Here is an 18,754-nt window from a genome sequence, read left to right as displayed (position 1 = left end):
TCACGGTGCCATCGATTGTCACTACACTGCAAAAGCCAAAAGGTACCAGGAAAATGTATAGCCAAAAAAATATCTGTAATAAATATTCTAGCACAGCCTTAGGTTTCAGCTTTCCCAGAAATTAGTGAGGTGCACTGGGTTCACAAATCTGCACGGGCAAACGTCTAGGACATAAGCAGAGTCTGAGGCTCTCCTTGGCGGACAGGGGAAGTGTGGGTGGGTGATGGTCAGACTTTGGTGGAGTGAGGCATAGGAAGTCCTGAGGTCTGCAGATGAAAAAGCAGGTATCAATGAGATGATCTGTGGTTTTCTGAAGAATACTGAGATTTATGGGATGACAAAGAGATTCACCCAGAATGACTTCAAAGGAGCAGTTTTTTACTTTTTCTATCCAAAGTAGTGTTAACAGATGTGTCTGTACTGAGTGAAGAGGTCTATTTAGTACTGTTTTGTAGGAGCTGTATTTCAGCTTCTTGGAAAGCCTGACATGATGGAAGAGTCCTGTTAGGTGCTTGTTAGGGATGCACAGGTTATGTACCTTCTGTAAGGCTTGCCCTCTGCCCTGTGCCTGTTAGGAGGTACAAATGTTGCAAGTGGCCAAGAGAACATCCACAAAGAAGGTGCACTTCAGTCATTTGCATCTGCAGGTGATAGTGACTGAAAACACATCTTCTAAAGGTGAAGAGAGGGTCTTGCATTTGCCAAAACACTTAGAAAAGTATCTCCTACCTTTCTAGTGATAAGGGCATCCTTTTTAAATGCTGTTCTGAAGGCCCCACCAGAAGAGGTTTGTTGAAAGAAAATTTTAACAGCTGAAAAACATTTTGTTGCCTTGTAACCAGATGTACTTGCATTGAAAAAGGCTGGCTAGGGTGTTGAAGGCTTTAAATGCTTTTTTTCTTTTTTTTTCTCAGTATGTGCTGACAATGAGAATGAACTAGAGGCAGACCAGCAGATGGACAACTTGTACCTGAAAGCTTTGGAGGGATTTATTGCTGTGGTGACACAGGATGGAGACATGATCTTTTTGTCTGAGAATGTCAACAAATATATGGGTCTTACCCAGGTAACTTGTTCCCTCACGCTTTCCTCTCTTTGTAATACAGTTCATAGAAACAACTCTTATGTCTAAATGCAGAAAATCCAGCTGTGTGTCACTGCAAGAAAGACTGGAAATAAAATGTCTTTTTTCTCAGGCAGGTACCCTGTACAGCAAACTACATGGGTTGCAGGTTCCCCCTCCCTTCCTATCTAGTTGTAGTGTCTTTGGTGACTGTGAAGTTGCCTTCCTACATCTCACTAGGGAGATGAGAAGGCATTTATTCTCCTTGTGCCTTAGACTATGGGACAAAGCGGGTAGAGCTGCTCTTTTGAGTCCCCCCTTTTCTGCTTTGTGGATTGGCAGTTTTGTCCTGTGTCAAAAACAAGAGGTGTTGACTGTTAACTGTACTGTGCAAATTCATAGATAAGAGAATCATTCTGGGGAGAAAATGAGGAGTTATGCAGAGGATAAACAAAGGTCGTGGGATTTGTGTCTGTGAGCATCCTGTCAATGCACTTTGTTCTAGTGACCAGTTTCATTTCAATTGTATTTAAAAACAGATAAATACTTCCAGTTGCTTTGATTTACTATGTGTAGCTCTTACTTCCACACAGGTGGAACTCACTGGACACAGCATTTTTGACTTCACTCATCCATGTGACCATGAAGAAATTCGAGAGAATCTGAGTCTGAAAAATGGTAATAATGAAAATACAAAAGCCCTTGTTTGTTTTTGATATAACCAAATGAAGTAAATGGCTAGCAAAAGAGATCTGTTTGTCATGGTAAAAGGAATTTTCTTTCCTACAGTAATCATTAACTGCGATTCAGTGCTTTACAGATTCATTTTGTTTTGCCAAATACTGCTTAAATATGATAGTACCAAGAAACTGTTTGTTTAGTATTTTCCTTTCATCAAGTTTAGACAGGTATAATGTTTTCAATTGTAACGCTGTGGAAAGATTCATGTGCAGCAAGCTAAAACATAGGTTTAAAATGCACAAAGTCCTATATAAGTTCCACTTAAAGTTTTAGGTCTGAGCTCTACAAACTACTCTGCAATGGTCCAAGCATCTTTGATGGTCTCTGCAGGTAAATGATCTGAGAATTAGTCTGTTATTTCTGTTGAATCCTCCATGCTTAGGAGTAGAAGAAATCAAGCAGGAAAGTGAGAAAATTAATTTGCCTTTTCCTTATACAGGTCCAGGCTTTGGAAAGAAAAGCAAAGAGATGTCAACTGAGCGTGACTTCTTCATGAGGATGAAATGCACTGTTACCAACAGAGGCAGAACTGTTAACCTCAAGTCTGCCACGTGGAAGGTACAATATTTGAGCCAAATTAAGTGGGTTTAATTTTATTAGACATTTTGATGTGGAGGGTACATCTTAAGTTTGTTTCTTGTTATTTCAGGTTTTGCACTGCACTGGACAAGTTAAAGTGTATAACACTTGCCCTCCTCACACTCTGTGTGGGTATAAGGAGCCTCTTCTCACCTGCCTTATAATAATGTGTGAGCCTATTCAGCACCCTTCAAACATCGATATTCCCTTGGACAGCAAGACCTTCCTGAGTCGCCACAGCATGGACATGAAATTCACCTACTGTGATGACAGGTATGCTCCACTGGCTTTTCTTTTCCAGAGGTGTTTTTATCTTCTTGAACAAAACAAGCAGTTCTTCCAAATACCTTGTATGGAGCTGGTAAGCAAGGACCAGAAGAAAATTCAGCCTGTTACCAAAACAGCTATTTAGTGGCTCACTTAATCCACCTCAAAAATTTCAGCTGGGGTGAAGCTGTATTCCTGCTGTATTTCCTCATCTGGCCAAGTGAGGAATTCAGTTTTACTGACAGAAGATGAGGCAACTTGGAGCCACAAATGTCAGCTTCTTGGGGTTTAACAAACTGAAGGATATGCAGGATTCCAGTTTCCGTGTTGTAGAGAGCATGTCCCAGGGCACGCTGTACAGACCTTAGTCAAGGACTGTTTTACGGTTGGTTTGGCCCAGGATGCTGTTACCACTTGGCTGGCAAGTGCTTTATGCTCTACGTTAACCAAGAATTGCCAAGGCATCCAGAGTACCTGCTGCTCTGAAATAGTGTTGCAGCCTCTTGCTCAAACAGCCTTTATTGGTTATCTCCCTGCGCCTCTTAGTGACGAAATGAAGGGGAGGGGAGGACCTTGGATCAGGCAAGGGGCTTGTCTTCTCTCCCCACACTTCACTCTTGAGTGGAAAACATTGAGATCCCTCTAGTCTCTACCTGCCTGACTGTCCTGGAATGGCATATTTCATGCCATCTACCTCTCCTTCCTGTCTGTACTGTGATAACCATCTTCCATGCAAAGATCCCTTCCCATGAAGTGTCTTCCTGTCCTCCCTTTGCCCAGAAAATCCTGTCTTTACTGCTGTGGATTTGGGATTTGTTTGGAGTATTTTTAAGTTTATGAGGTAATCCCTGAATTTAAGATAAACTCTTCTGCCTAAAGAAATTGGTCTCCTGGAATTCAGTGATGCTAGGGAACCTCTGAGGCCTGGAGCGTTATCAGTGAGATTATACACATCCTTGCAACTTACACAGAAACTCACAGGGCCAACATCTTTGTTGATTTCTTCAACCTTCGAAGGTTTTTTTAAACTTTGCTAAGTAAGATTATTTTTTTAAAACAATGTGATGAAGCAGCCATATAAACTTGCAGTGTTAGCAGCTGGGGATGAAAGCAAGATTGCAAGAGTGAAACTTGTGACTGACCTTCTGAACTCTCTGAGAACTGTGCAGCAAGTAACTAGAAACTGATGTAATCACAATGAGACTTTTTCCTTTGTTAATATTTTCAGCCTGAAAATATTGAGATATCAATAGAATTTTGCTGATGGAGGGAGTGACTCAATATGATAGTGACTCATTATTGAAAGCAGTGTGCTCAGAATTACTGGGGCCATTCAGTGACAGGCTACAGGAGCATAGCAGAGGATTTTGCTTTATTGCAGCATTCACATGTCTCTGCAAGACTTAATGCATAAGCCATTATAAATGAGAATTAGAGGGACTGATGCTATTCCATTAAAGATACACATGCTTATTTTTAAAATAATGATATATTAGGCCTTGTCTTAAATAGTGGGCCTTTGATTTACAGAGAAGATGTTTCACGTGGCAGTGAAATACAACAGCTTCCTCTGGAAGATTGAATTTGTAGGGATTTTGAAGATTTTTTTTCTCTAAAACCAGACTATAAAGTAGCACATCTTTTACTATAGAGTTTTGGTTGGATGTTTCATTCCTGTGTTATTCAGATTTTGGTAAAGGTGCAAAAAGATAGCCAGGGCAGAGAAGAAGACTTCACAAACCTTTCAGGTTCTTTGCAGCAGATCCACCTGGCCCTCACTTCCCTCCCAGAGGGATGCTGATTTCTCTCTAGCAGGCGACACATCACTAAACACGTAAAAATGCAAAACACTCAGCTGTTCTTATCAAATTCAGTGCTGCTAGACAGATTGCATTGAAGGAGCAGCTTATGCCAAGAATGTAAATCCAGGCTGGGGAGCAGAGGAGGGAAGGCAGCATGTGCCAGTCAGGTGCCTAAACTCTTTTCTACGTACTCTGTCCTTTCTGCAGCGATGCAGCAGGGCTGACACAGCTCATTTGCTCCACATGGGACAATGTACTTCCAGTTTAGGGCTGGTATCATGGAGAGCAGTGTGCCTCCTCTACCAGGCTTCTGCAGTGGTCCTGGTATCCTCCTTGCAGTTCATCTGGTCTGGACAGGTCTGCTTCCAGGGAGCATTAAGTTTTTATTTTCAAAGCACTCAGTCAAAAAACTCTCGGATTTCTGAGTATAATCTCCTTAGGAAAGCTCTTTGTCTGTCTGTCACAAAGCAACATACAAAATATAGGCTGGCTACCTTACAGCATTTTGTGACAAAAACTAGTTGGCTTTTCCTTAGGAGGGTATAGGGTAGATGTAATATGAAGCAGGCAAGACTGGCCATCATTTAAAACATGTGAGACAGTAGCCCATATAATTTGCCTTCCAAAAATAAATTATGTATGTGGGCCTATGACTTGCCACTGGTTAGGTGGGATATGTTTGTATTCTTAAAAAATTTTTGCAAGGTGATGAGGCTGTAGAGAAAGGTTTGTGGATATGAATAATAAATAAGGGCTGTTCTCTTAAATGCTTGCTTCATTCATTCCTGAAGAGTGATTTAAAACTGTTCCCTTGCTCCACTTATCTTGGCTGAGTAGTTTACAAGAAGGATTATTTTTGCTGTAATACAGAAATGCTGATCAGTGGTACAATTTAATAATCCAAGTGAGGGTTTAGTTCAGCTGCACAATGCTTTTGTGTCAGGAAGGATTGCCAGTGAGGGTGTTTCAGTCAGAAGAAAAGGCATGTCTTTGTACGAAGGCAGTTTTGTTACCTTACTTTGAAGGCATGGCTTGCTGCAGGGGATCCTATGTCCCCGATTACTAGAAACCAAATTAGTTATATAACCTTTTCTTCTTTTTTTTGACTGGGACATTTTAATGGTAGGGCTGAAGAAGACAAAAGGAGCAGTGCAGGATATGTGGTGATGCAGAACAGGATGGTGCAGGAAGATGAAATGCTATATGTTGGTCCCAGTTGGATTTCCCATATCAGTATTCATATGGGATCCAGGCTGTGCCCAACTGAGTTTTATTGTGTTTCCAGTTATATCTCAATAAATAAGAAATATGCAGGCACAGGACTTTGAATGAGGATTTAAGTCCATTTGCCCTTTACTTGAGGAATATTTTAAGTTAAATGGGAATGCAGGGAAGCATTTGAATGGACCTCCTGTCCTTTCATTCTGGCTCAGGAGAAAATGCAGTATGGAGACGAGTGAATGGTGATATGTGAAGCCAAAGATCCACATTTGACAAAACTGACTTCTGGTATATGTCATATTTAAGCGTAAAACATGACCTACTTCTTTTGTTAATAACAAAACCTTGATTCAGGTAGACAAAGTGGGCCTGACAGTCCTGGTGAAGATTTTCATGTACACATATAGGTTTTTTTGCCTCACAGAGCAGATACACCTGACCAGGCCATCCATCCTCCTCATTAGTAGCCAGGGGTCCCAGGATTTTGCATTTTGTTTTTTTTTTCTCATTGGCTAGGGTTAGAGTAGAAGCAGCCATGAATATTTTTGAGAGGAAATGTGGTTATTTGGCAAGGCTGCCTCACTGCCTGCTCTACCCCAGGCATAGTGTCTGTATTAGGCTTTATTATTTTTTTCTCTCTCTTTTTTTTAAACTCATTCTGCTTTAAGTATAACTTTGTTTTGTTTGTTCCTCTCAAGACCAATTTAACTTCAATAACTTGGTAACAGTTTGAATACAGAAAGACTTTGTTAAGAGATCCACACCCTCACACACACAGTCCACACAGGGCCTGATGAATATACACCCAACTATTTTTTATAAACAGTAAACATTAGAGCAGTCTTTCACAGAGCCTGGCTTCTCAGTCCTGATGGTTCTTACCATACTATTTTAACTCAAGAAATGGTATACAATAAAAAGCTCTGTGCTCCTATAAAGGGACAGAAAAGCACAATTTTAAGAAAAACAAAAATACTTGAACTAGCTCATCTTGTAGGAAATGCAGCCTCAAAGCAGTGAGTTTTGATTGCTTTGTCACATCTCAAAGAGATAAAATTGGGCAAAATTGTACAAACTTAGAAATAGGATTCAGATTGTTTGTTTCTTAATTGCATACCCTAAGCACAAAATTCGCCTCTATTCCATGTCCCAAAAATTCAATATTAAGATACTTGTATATATTGTATATTTAAAGGAAACTGAAATGGTGCTCAAAACACACTTGAGTAGTAGCAGTTAGGACAGATCTCCTACTGTGGATGGCTATTGCCCACCTCTTCACGGTGTTTTCTGAGACTTTGACCTCTGTACATCATGACAAGTTTAGCTCAGAAAACTGAAGTTCCACTTTTGCCAGGCAAAAATTAAGATTCTCCCAAAGGTATTTGTGTTCTCAGTAATGAGTTGGTACCAGGAAAATAAACAGCCTCATAGCCCACCTGTCATCTTCAACAAAAAATTATTATTATCTTACTAATGGACATTCTACAGATGCAAAGGAAACACAAAGCCTGGTGTGAAAGGAATGCCATCCAAAACCACCATTCAGTTTGTTTTCTAATTTTGTCATTCCACAGCTTGCACAAAGAGCAATTTTCTGTCCGGTGTCTAAACAAAGTGCAAGTCTTGTGCCTGAACGCAGTTGTGTAAAATTTAACTTCAATAACTTGGTAACAGTTTGAATACAGAAAGACTTTGTTAAGAGATCCACACCCTCACACACACAGTCCACACAGGGCCTGATGAATATACACCCAACTATTTTTTATAAACAGTAAACATTAGAGCAGTCTTTCACAGAGCCTGGCTTCTCAGTCCTGATGGTTCTTACCATACTATTTTAACTCAAGAAATGGTATACAATAAAAAGCTCTGTGCTCCTATAAAGGGACAGAAAAGCACAATTTTAAGAAAAACAAAAATACTTGAACTAGCTCATCTTGTAGGAAATGCAGCCTCAAAGCAGTGAGTTTTGATTGCTTTGTCACATCTCAAAGAGATAAAATTGGGCAAAATTGTACAAACTTAGAAATAGGATTCAGATTGTTTGTTTCTTAATTGCATACCCTAAGCACAAAATTCGCCTCTATTCCATGTCCCAAAAATTCAATATTAAGATACTTATATATATTGTATATTTAAAGGAAACTGAAATGGTAGCAGTTAGGACGATCTCCTACTGTAGATGGCTATTGCCCACCTCTTCACTGTGTTTTCTGAGACTTTGACCTCTGTACATCATGATGACAAGTTTAGCTCAGAAAACTGAAGTTCCACTTTTGCCAGGCAAAAATTAAGATTCTCCCAAAGGTATTCATGTTTTCAGTAATGAGTTGGTAGCAGGAAAATAAACAGCCTCATAGCCCACCTGTCATCTTCAACAAAAAATTATTATTATCTTACTAATGGACATTCTACAGATGCAAAGGAAACACAAAGCCTGGTGTGAAAGGAATGCCATCCAAAACCACCATTCAGTTTGTTTTCTAATTTTGTCATTCCACAGCTTGCACAAAGAGCAATTTTCTGTCCGGTGTCTAAACAAAGTGCAAGTCTTGTGCCTGAACTCGGTTGTGTAAATGATCCTTTGGTATTATGGGACGTAGACATTTTCCCTGTTTTCTGAGCTGTGTACTCCTCCTTCTCATAGCTCTGTGGGATGCCTTTTCCTTTGCATTTAATTCCTCTGTGTGTTCCCTTGGCATTTTGTGTTGCTAAGAGGCTCCTGTGGAGAGCACACAAAGTTTAGAGGGTGCACCTCCCTGGCAAACCTCCACATAATGCTCAGGTGAGGTTTACAAGGATCTGTGCTAAAGCACTCGCTGCCTCCTGGCCCAGGGGTTGGTCAGGCTCTTGGCTTTGGCCAGTCTTCTTCCACGCACGTCTTGGGAGAGCCACAGGATGGGTGTGATGGATGAAGGGATAGCTGCCCACTTCAACCCTGGTGCATAATGTGGCATGAAATACACTAACCTGATTTCCAGCCCTGCACAGCCTGCAGCCTACAAGACTTTTTTTTAAGCTTTTCAGGGTCAGCAGCACTGTGGGAGGAATAAAGGAGGGTGTGAACTGCCAATTTATGCACCCAAAACTAATAGAGATAACAACTATTGGAGAGAGAGTGGTTTTTATAAAATACTGGTATTTTAAAATATATTTAGGAAACACTGTCAGCCACTTTTAGGGGGGTTTTGTGAGTGGGAAAATGGAACATTCTACAATATTTTTTTTAATCATGTCAATTGGGGGAGTCTTCAGAGAGAAGCGTAATTAATCTGAATAGTGTTAACAGATGAACAGAGCAGTCAATGAGAGCATAGGGGCTGTTTAGCCACTTATTATTTTTTAAAGTAACTATTTTAAAACAATTACTCTTCATTAGTATTTCACTGTCACGAGGTGTGGGTTTAGAACTAAGCCAGTGTTGTGGTGTTGTGGGTAATTTTTTGATACCTCAATTTTATCTTTTCATGTAATATGTAGTTGCTTGTAGTAAAAAGATACTACCACCACTTGTTAAGTTCCATCCAATATTACATTAGATCTAATTAGTTTTGTCATTGCCATAGCAGGATTGCACCACAAGTCATTCTGTGCCATGGAATGACAAGAAGAGCAATTTTATAGTGAGGGTGCTCATTATGGACAGCAAGGAGCAGTTTGAGAAGGGGAATTACAGGACAGGAATACATGAATTTTGCATAGAGTTTACAATTCCCATGTGAGAAGAGTCCCTCAGCCTGCTTTAACGTGTATTTTTTGTTTGCTATCTCAGTTCCACTGCTGACTTCCATGAAGGCTGTAATGTGGGTTTGGATTTGCACTGGTGCTGCTGGGTACATGGTGCTTCTGTTTCTTGCCCATTATCTTAATTTTGTTTTCCTTCTCCCTGCTCAACCCCCACTTGGCTCTCAGCTCCAGTGACTGGATTAAGAGTAAATACTCAAATTCTTGAATTTTTAAAATCCCTCCCCTTGCAATGAGCTCCAAGCTAACTGGAATATCTTTATGGTATTGTGCCATTATATAGCCAAAGGCCATGGTTGCTGATGTTAAAGACTACGTATTTACACTGGTCCTGGCAAAAGCCTCTGGTCACTTACACCAGTGTGTCCCAACTGGATGTGTAAAGGCAAGCAGCAACTGTATTTTGTGAGCATTAATTTTATTAGGGTTCCTTCAGTATTTGTTGTTTTCTCCTGCTGATTCAGCTTTGATGACCAATTCATTATGAGAAATACTTTTCAATAAGAAAGAAAAAACAATTGTGGTTTCAGGGAAAAAAAGTTAGATTTGAGTGGGATGCAATTTAAAAGCTCAGAAGCTTGTCAGTGAAGACAGAAAAAAACCTCTTTGAAACCTGGATTCACACATTTCCCCTTTGTTGGTCTAATTTTAAATGTAAATAAAACTGGAAACACAAACAAGAGTAAGTTTTTGAGGGGAACCCAATACAAGCTACAGCTTTTGCTCAACTAAAGTATTATAAACCCAGATTTGTTCCATGGAAATCAAGACAGAGAATAGTTTTCAGAGTGACAAAACCAAGGTGTCCTGGGGCTATGAGCTCTAGAGCTCTGTGGAGGTGGAGGCAGGGAAAAGCTGACTCAATACCTTGGCGTTCAAGCCATACACAAAATAGTCCCATCTTATGCACCTTCCTTGCTGGAGGGGGATCCAGGAGATGAATGCCATGCTCTCACTCTGTTTGTTTTACAGTATTTACATGTCTGTCTTGTAAAGACATGCTTGTGTCTAGAGGGCTGGGCCAAAGCTGTCCTTCCAGGGAGTATACAAACCTGAGGATGTCTCTCTTAAAAGTAGCAACAGCACAAATCAAATGTGGTGGTGGCACATAAAGCAATTCTGAGACAGTGACGTGGCATAAAACCTGGGCTCTGCCACTGACAGCTGTGAGGTGCTGGAACATTCTTTGCAAACCTCCCAGCTTTTAAACGTTTATGACAGCTTCACAATTAGTTTGTGTGCTGCTGTTCTCTGTATTACAGGTTATTATAGGAATTTTGGAGGTAGGAAGATGCAGCCAAGACTGTCACTGTCTTGTAAACCAGAAGATAATATTTGCTTTTGAATTAATTTTTATGTATTTTTTTTAACTTAGCGTGTTTCCTGTAAAGCTGTGTGTGATGGTATTTCCAATTGAAATAAAGCAGTTTTCTTCCACCCCCTCATTAGAGAAAATCATCTGCACAGTTTGATGACCTATTTTCATTGATTCGGGAAGTTGCGAGAAATCCGGCCTTGCCTCAAAAAGACTCTGAAAAAATTCTCTAGTTTTTGAGATCATAGCTTTCTTTGTGTAAAATCCTACTTAGTTTGTGGATTAGTCACCCAAGTAACCTAATCCATATGCCAGTTTTCAAATGATTGAGAAAAGACTAAGTAGATGAACATTTTTTTTCCCTTTAACTGCCCATAATTTCTCACCTGGCACTTTTATTTTATTAAAAGCAATGCCCAAACCCTTTTGTGTATGCTTTTAAATGGACACATACTTTTAAACCTGGTGGCACCAACCACTAGCCCCCTCACATGTATTTGATTTTGAATGGTAGTTGTTGGGAGTTTCTGCATGTATTGGGCAGCTTGAAAACTTTGTCAGTAACAAAAGTTGATGCCTTCTATTAGAGATAGCATGCAATAGGCATAGGAAATTTGCACACTGACATCCTTAGGAATTTTTATTCCAGTAGTAGTACAAGGCAGTTTGTTGTGAACATGGAGATATTTCAGAATGTAATCAGAAGTCCTCTAGAGTTCCTCATGTGTATGGAAGCTTAGAATTTCTCATTTTGCTTTTTTAATTCTGTTAGTTTAAGGACTTGAGCTGATACTGCCCTGTACATGTGTGTATAAGACTACAGTGACCTGAATTTTAAATACTTGCTTTTTATTCTTGAACAAGAATAACAGAGTTGATTGGATATCATCCAGAGGAGCTGCTGGGTCGTTCAGCATATGAGTTCTACCATGCCTTGGACTCGGAGAGTATGACCAAGAGTCATCAGAACTGTAAGTCACAGTCTAATTTTTCTTCGTTTGCATGTAAAGCACAAATTGCGGGTACCTCAATACATAGTTGAAAATACAAGTGCGTCTTGTGTGCAGATGCTCTCCAAGAGCAGTATTTACACCATGTAACTCTGCTTGTCTAGCTGAAATCTGCTCCTGGTTCTTCCTGAGGGTCTGGGTTTTGCCATAATTAAAGTTAAACTTGGCTGTTAGAGGGAAGAATCACTGTCTCTCTAAGGTACAGTGCAAGGTTCAGCTGAAAATTTGAAAAGCTGAGCTAGGCAGTTCTAGCCTGATGAGAAAGGCATTTCCTGTTGGCCAAGAAAATTGGGATTGTTCAAAAATAAAAGAGAAGGTATTGGTTGGGGTGACATAAATGTGGCCTTCCAGTAGGTGAAGGGAGCCTACAGGAAGAATGGAGAGGGACTATTTACAAGAGCATGTATGACAGGACAAGGTGGAATGGTTTCAGACTGACAGAGAGTGGGTTTACATGAGATATGAGGAATAAAGTCTTTAGTATCAAGGTGGTGAGGCACTGTAACAGGTTGCCCAGAGAGGCTGTGGCTGCCTCATCCCTGGAAGAGCTCCAGGCCAGGTTGGATGAGGCTCAGAGCAACCTGGTCTAGTGGAAGGTGTCCCTGCCTATGGCAGGGGCTGGAAATAGATGATTTCTAAAGTTCCTTAAAGATCCCAAGCCATTCTATGATTATCTTTCTCATGTGTTGGTTGACTCAGCAAACAGAGTTAAAGAGAAATAGGAACAGCTTATTGCAGTGTTTTTTTTGAATGTCTCTTTTGCTACCAAATAACAACTATCTTCTCCATCCAAAGCAGATGTGTAAGGAGATTTCTTAAAGGGATATTAATTATACAAATAATTCCTACTGCCAGGAACAACTGCTTCTTGTTACTGTTATGCCTATGGGAACTTCCAGTTTTAGCTATTCTTCAAGTAAAGTATCTGAATTATTCTGGGAGCAGAGATCCAAGATCCCTCTCTTCAGCAGGCCACACAATTACAATTTCCATCTCTTTCACTTCAGGTATCTTAAGATAATTGGATTTTAATCTTCAATCTCTGTCCTCAAGAGTTAGTGCTTTAGCTGGAGACAAGGTAGTGCCTTAATGTGCAAACTACATTTCCCACCCTTGTCTGTTATTTGGAGAGTTCTAAGCAGCACATCACTAAAACCTCTGCAGATGTTCTTTTAATAGAAACAAAGCAAAGCAGCTAGACTGGAACCTACAAGATCAAAAAACAAACCCCACACACTGTGTAGTTGCTGTGATGAAGGCCTCTGTCCTCAGGAAAAAGCCCATGACTTAGGTCACGTCTATAGGGAATTGGGCACCAAATAGACTTACAGAAAGTATTTCTGTACTTCCCAGAAAAAAGTTGCAGCACAGAATAGTTGTCTGACCTTAAGGGGTTAGCTCCAATGGCAAAGATTCAGGACAGTTTTAAGCTGAAATATTTATTGAAAAACTGTTTGACAGTGATGAGAGTTGTGTGCTCTAAACCAGTGTTGATATGAATCATTCTGTTTCCAAAGCTGCTTAAAAGAAAAAAATAGATCAGCCCATACTCAGTGAGAGTTATCTGGGCATGTAATTTTTAAAATTGTTTCCTAGGTAATATGTTAGTGTTTTTACAAGTAAAAATGAATAAGTGATATTTATAGATAGGATGTTAATATCCTGTGCTGGGCTATTGAAAGTAATCCTGTGAAATCAAGGGGTGTGCTACACTGGTGCTTTTGAATCATTGAGTTGGATTTCTAAGAATGATGGGACACTACTGGGAGGGAATAAAATGGGAGCTGGCAATCCATTTGGTAACGGGAAAGGGAGGGTGAGCAAACCCTTGTTGGTTATTGCCATCTAGTTAATGAAATGGGAGCACTCAGCTACTTGTCCATGTAAAGATTTCTGGAGAGTTTCTAGTACCCACTGTGACCAGGCATTAATAGATGTTGCTTCTCACTCCAGCAATTCAGTTACCCTCTTGTCGTGCAGGGTGTGTGTCCAGATGCCATTTGTACCCACTGAAAATGGCCATGTTCTACAAACCTGCTGCAGGGTACAAGGTCTGATCAAGAAGCAGAATGAGGGCAAGAGGAAGTCTTAGAGGGGTGGTGTTACACCAGCAAAAATCCTCAAGGCACTGCATAGGTTATAAACTGTTCCATAAGATTTATGATAGTACAGGATCTGTATGGATTATCTTTTTACTGTTGGAAGCACAGGACCAAAGTCTATTGCTGTGATAAATGTGATTTCCCACAACAAAACCATGAGTTTAAATCACCAGCAAATTTGACCTCTTTAGTTTCTCTAAGATAAATAGATCCTGTGTCTTCTGGGACCATCAGGCTTCTTACCAAGTCAGAGAACAACCACAAAGACAAAATGACATTAAGCTGTGACTTGAGAAAACACACATAAATCCTTCAAATACAAAATGCCTGGATTCCATTATGTGTGCCATTGAGATGCTGCGTAATACAGGGTAACCAAGCAGGTATAGAGCTTATACAGACCATGTTTTCCAAGCATGTGGTTATACAGAGCTTACTCATGTTCCCTGGCCACATCCTTTTGTGCATGGAAATAGCCACCTCAGAATTCATGTTCAAACATGCATTTAATAAACAATAATTTTTATTAGAAGTATGTTATGTGTAGAGTATATCTCCTTGCAATGATGCAGTCATGAATTCTGACAGTGCCCATCAGCTAGCAGAAGTTCAGCAAGCCTTGCAAGGGAATCATGGTTTTGTGTTCTGTTAATTTGTCCCTACCTTCCCTGCTCTCTCCACACAAAGATAAGGAATATAATTGGAGCTTCTTTCATTGACATGTAACTAGTTCTGTACAGATACAGGTAATGTATACTTTTTAAAAAGTAAAAAAAATTAAAAAGATAAGTGAGAAGTTCACTCTGAAGGCAGAACCTTAAATGTAGCATTGATAACAAAGTCAGCAGTTACAAGTGTATTAGTAATTTATGAGATTACTCCCTGGAGGGATTCTGCTGTACTTTATTATATCAGAACATGACATGCTTTGAATAATAATAATAAAAAAGATTAAAGCAGTAAAAAGCTTCTTTGTAATGTAACAGGCGCCTACACTGTGACTCTTATTGATGAGCTGATGATTAGGAAACAGTATAATTATGTTTCACAAGCAGAGCAGAACAGTCCAGTCACTAAAACACTTTGAAATGAAAGCCTTTTGATTTTGTTCCACCAGAAGTATTTAATCAATAAAAGTAATGTTCTACTTTGTCTAAATAAATTAAAGGAAGGATGATTAAATACTCCTAGGAAGAAAACAAACAAACTTCAGAAATAGAAGGATAAACACAGCAACAATTATCTGCAAAACAGTTGTTGTATTTCACAGGCCTGGAGTTGTACATTTGTATGTGGCAATGTAGGAGAGGCTGACAATAGCTAGCTTCTTTTAATGGCCACACTCACAAGGAATTTTTCTGTAAAAAGACCACGGTATCAATTTTCCAGTCCTCCTGAGTCAAATTGCATTATTTCTAGGGCATTAGCTTGGTGGCATACTTCTTTTGGATGTAAAAGCTGTTTAAAAGGAAAGGTTGCCAATGTGTGGTCAAAGGTTTTGTTCGGCCAGTTCCCACTTCTGCTGCTATTCAGTGTGACTATGTCTGCTTACGAGTACAAGCTCTCACTAGGGCAAGTACTGCTTGTCTACTCCAACCCTAATTTTTCTGCCATTGATCGACATTATTTTTCCTTCACTGACAGCTTTGAATTACAACAGACAGGACATCATAAAACCTTACATCTCAGAAATCCAAAGCTCCACACTGAAAACATGTTCTCTGCAAATATTGCAAGATATTGGGGGACAGCACAGCTACAGATTTCACCCTTCAAACATGTAGAAGCTTTAAACCCAAGTTGTACTATTGTCAGTTTATTGTTTGAGAAACACAGGATAGATTAAAAAAAAAAGAGTTAAATAAACATTTCTTGATTTTGTCACATGGGTCTTGGTTTCTTCTAGGCTGCTAATTCCAAGCTCTTGCAGAGGAACACACTGTTCAACCAGAGGGAGAAATACAGTAGTTCAACTTTTTTTTTTCTCTAGACAGAGCAGTTCTGTTTACTATTCTTACTTATTCTTTTGATACCTTTTAAAGAGTGATATTAGTACCATAAGATCTTAATTTTTTAAAAAATCTTAGCAAATATAACTTTAAAATCACATGATTTTTATATTTATTGATTACCTAAATAAGGAAACTATAGTTTCCTCAACAAATTCACTTTTCTACAGATGAATTACTGAGATGCTTCTACAACAGGGACTCAAGTAACATGCAGTCAGCAGGCATTATTTTGGAAGAGATTTTGAGATATTATATTAAATTTTTTTAATTCCACATTCTGATGTGAAGATTCAGACCATCTCAAAAACTCAAATGCCAGAATTCAAATTTTCATTCTTGAGTAGAAGCCTCAAACGAAAGCCCCTTTCATGTTTAAAATGGATGAATTTTCCCAAAGTTAAGCACATCCCTTGTCCACAAATGCTTCAGTGCACTTCTGCATAATGAAAACTCAGAAGTGGGTGTATTTAAAACAAGTGTTACATGTTGTGTATTCCTGTCCTGATACATTATTTATGTCTCTGCCCCCTTTTCTCAGTGTGTACAAAAGGTCAAGTAGTGACGGGCCAGTACCGTATGCTTGCCAAGCACGGGGGATACGTATGGCTGGAGACCCAAGGCACAGTGATCTACAATACCCGAAACCTGCAGCCCCAGTGCATCGTCTGCGTCAACTACGTGCTGAGGTGGGTTCAGGGGACTCACGCAACACGTGTGCATTCACGTGCTGGAGGAACGCAATATTTGGAGGAACTTTTCAAGGGTCTATTTATTCAACGTTGTTGTTCCGAAATCAGTTTAGTCATGTTTGTTCAGTCTTGTTTACTGATGTTAGACATCGATGAAAAATGTGGCATGCCTGTTCCCATATGCGCTGTTGAAATACACCACAGCTTTTCTCCTTTGCAGAGTGGCTGCTGTGCTTGTACAGCAGAGTATACGCTCTACACCGAAGACTTTATTGTGCAACACAACTGCTTATGTGGTTTGTTTTTCTAATGCTGTGACCAAGAGATAAAACTAAGTAGTAACTGTATCCTATGTTGCTAGGAGAAGCTGTTTACAGCCTTAAAAATCAGGACCAATCAGAAGTTTTGCCTTCATTTGGCAAAACTCAAGTTTTTTTGCTCCTAGTTGGGGCCAAAATAGGAAATACTTATTTGAGTGATAGTCTGGGTCATTACAGCCTCAACTACATCCCTTTAAAAAGCAGAGCAACAAAGCCCTGAGTATTCCCACAGAAGTCCTGACCACACTCTCTGCGTCATCCGAAATGGTGGTGCTCAGCAACGCTGGAACTGTGCCTCGCCTGTCGAGAGCCTGGCACGCAACCGAGAGGCCAAAGTGCTCCTATAGCCCCAGCTTCAGGGAGCTTCTGCTGCCTACTTTATCCACATCTTTCATCTTTATGGTACAAAATGCCTCAAACCTGTTCTCTCCTTAGTGAAATTGAGAAGAACGATGTTGTGTTCTCCATGGACCAAACAGAATCACTCTTCAAGCCTCACCTGCTGACAATGAACACTGCCTATGACAGCGGCATCCCTCCGACAGAGAAGAGTGACTTCTTGTTTACTAAGCTAAAGGAAGAACCAGAGGAACTTGCTCAGCTGGCACCAACACCTGGTGATGCCATTATTTCCCTGGATTTTGGTTAGTATTTGTATAAATTATTTTTGTGCAACAAAGAACCACATGTAAGCCTACATTTAGAAACTTAATAGACAAGGTCTGTTTGCTGTGTGTACAAATTGGGAGTAATAGCTAAAAGAGCCCACATGCTCACACCAGTGGAAAATTTCTGTGAATGAGAGCAGGATCAGGCTTTCTTGCTGGCTAAATAATGTGCGTTAAGTCTATGCCAACTTATTGTCATGGCAACTAGGAGCAGTGTTTACTTTTAATGAATAGCTGCAGTTATATCATAACACTGCACCAGCTAAAAGTATTCATTAATATTGTTAAAACCCCCTCCAGGAACACAGAAGTTTGAGGAAGCCCCTGCCTTCACCAATGCTGTTTTGACACCAAACAAACCATGGCCAGTGGAAGTGAAAAGCCATCCTGCTCAAGGTGAAACACTGACAATACCATCCTTTACAATGCCTCAGATTGCACCTGGCAGCAGTACTCCAAGTGCAAGCAGCAACAGTAGCTGTTCCACGGTAAGAAGAGCTTAAAAAACCATTAAAAGCATGTTAAGTTTTGTAACCAAATCCCATCAATATATATAGACAATATTTCTGTGTTGGCAGTCCTGTCTCACTTCTTACTAGAAAGGCCCAGAGTATCTCTATTCTTCCTATACTGCATCATGCCTTAAGAATTAATAGCAAAACTACAAAATAGGAACAATATCCTGGCTTCACGCTGCAGTCCTCATTGTCTCCCAGCTGTCCCTCTAGTAATTCATGTGACATATAAAACTAGTAGGAGAACATGCTACCACCTTTCATGGAGTTAACCTTATATAAAAAGCCAATGTAAAATTGTGGGGCCACTGGGATCATTGTCCCAGACCCATCCTCCTTCTGTTAAGTAGAAGCTGTAGCTTTTAGGAAGCTTAGCCAAGTCAGGCTTTTGAGAGGAGCTCCTTGAAGTTTCTCACTGAAGAAATGAACGTGCTTCCATGGCACTGCCCCCAAGAGCTGGAGCCACTCTTACCAGGGGGCATCCAGAAAAGATGGATGTCTTAAGAAAAGCACAGAGGTATTACTAAGCATTTCTTTCTTGACAAAAGTATTTAATGGTGTACATTTCTTATTCCTGGTCTAAGCTGACAAAAAACATTTAAAATAGGATGGCAGCTAGGTTCCTGTAATGGATGCCTATGTTGTGCACTGGCAATCTTGTGTCAGAGAAAAGCTTCTGATAGAAGTGGACAGTTTTGGGTTC

The 18,754-nt window shown here is 40.0% G+C and overlaps 1 protein-coding gene across 2 annotated transcripts in view; it reads left to right on the top strand.

The window, feature by feature from the left end:
- The window catches only part of EPAS1 (endothelial PAS domain protein 1), a 78,066-nt gene that overhangs the window by 51,658 nt on the left and 7,654 nt on the right, over positions 1-18,754 (top strand). For both annotated transcript variants that reach the window (XM_039697683.1, XM_039697682.1), the window contains exons 3-10: positions 915-1,066; positions 1,657-1,741; positions 2,244-2,362; positions 2,454-2,656; positions 11,600-11,706; positions 16,398-16,545; positions 17,304-17,512; positions 17,837-18,024. In XM_039697683.1, coding sequence (XP_039553617.1) covers positions 915-1,066; positions 1,657-1,741; positions 2,244-2,362; positions 2,454-2,656; positions 11,600-11,706; positions 16,398-16,545; positions 17,304-17,512; positions 17,837-18,024 — 1,211 coding nt within the window. The remainder of the gene's footprint in view (positions 1-914; positions 1,067-1,656; positions 1,742-2,243; positions 2,363-2,453; positions 2,657-11,599; positions 11,707-16,397; positions 16,546-17,303; positions 17,513-17,836; positions 18,025-18,754) is intronic.

This window comes from Passer montanus, unplaced genomic scaffold (assembly GCF_014805655.1).
Source record: "Passer montanus isolate IOZ18808 unplaced genomic scaffold, ASM1480565v1 scaffold12, whole genome shotgun sequence".
NCBI classification, from domain to species: Eukaryota; Metazoa; Chordata; class Aves; order Passeriformes; family Passeridae; genus Passer; species Passer montanus.
This window is presented reverse-complemented; position numbering and strand designations above follow the sequence as displayed.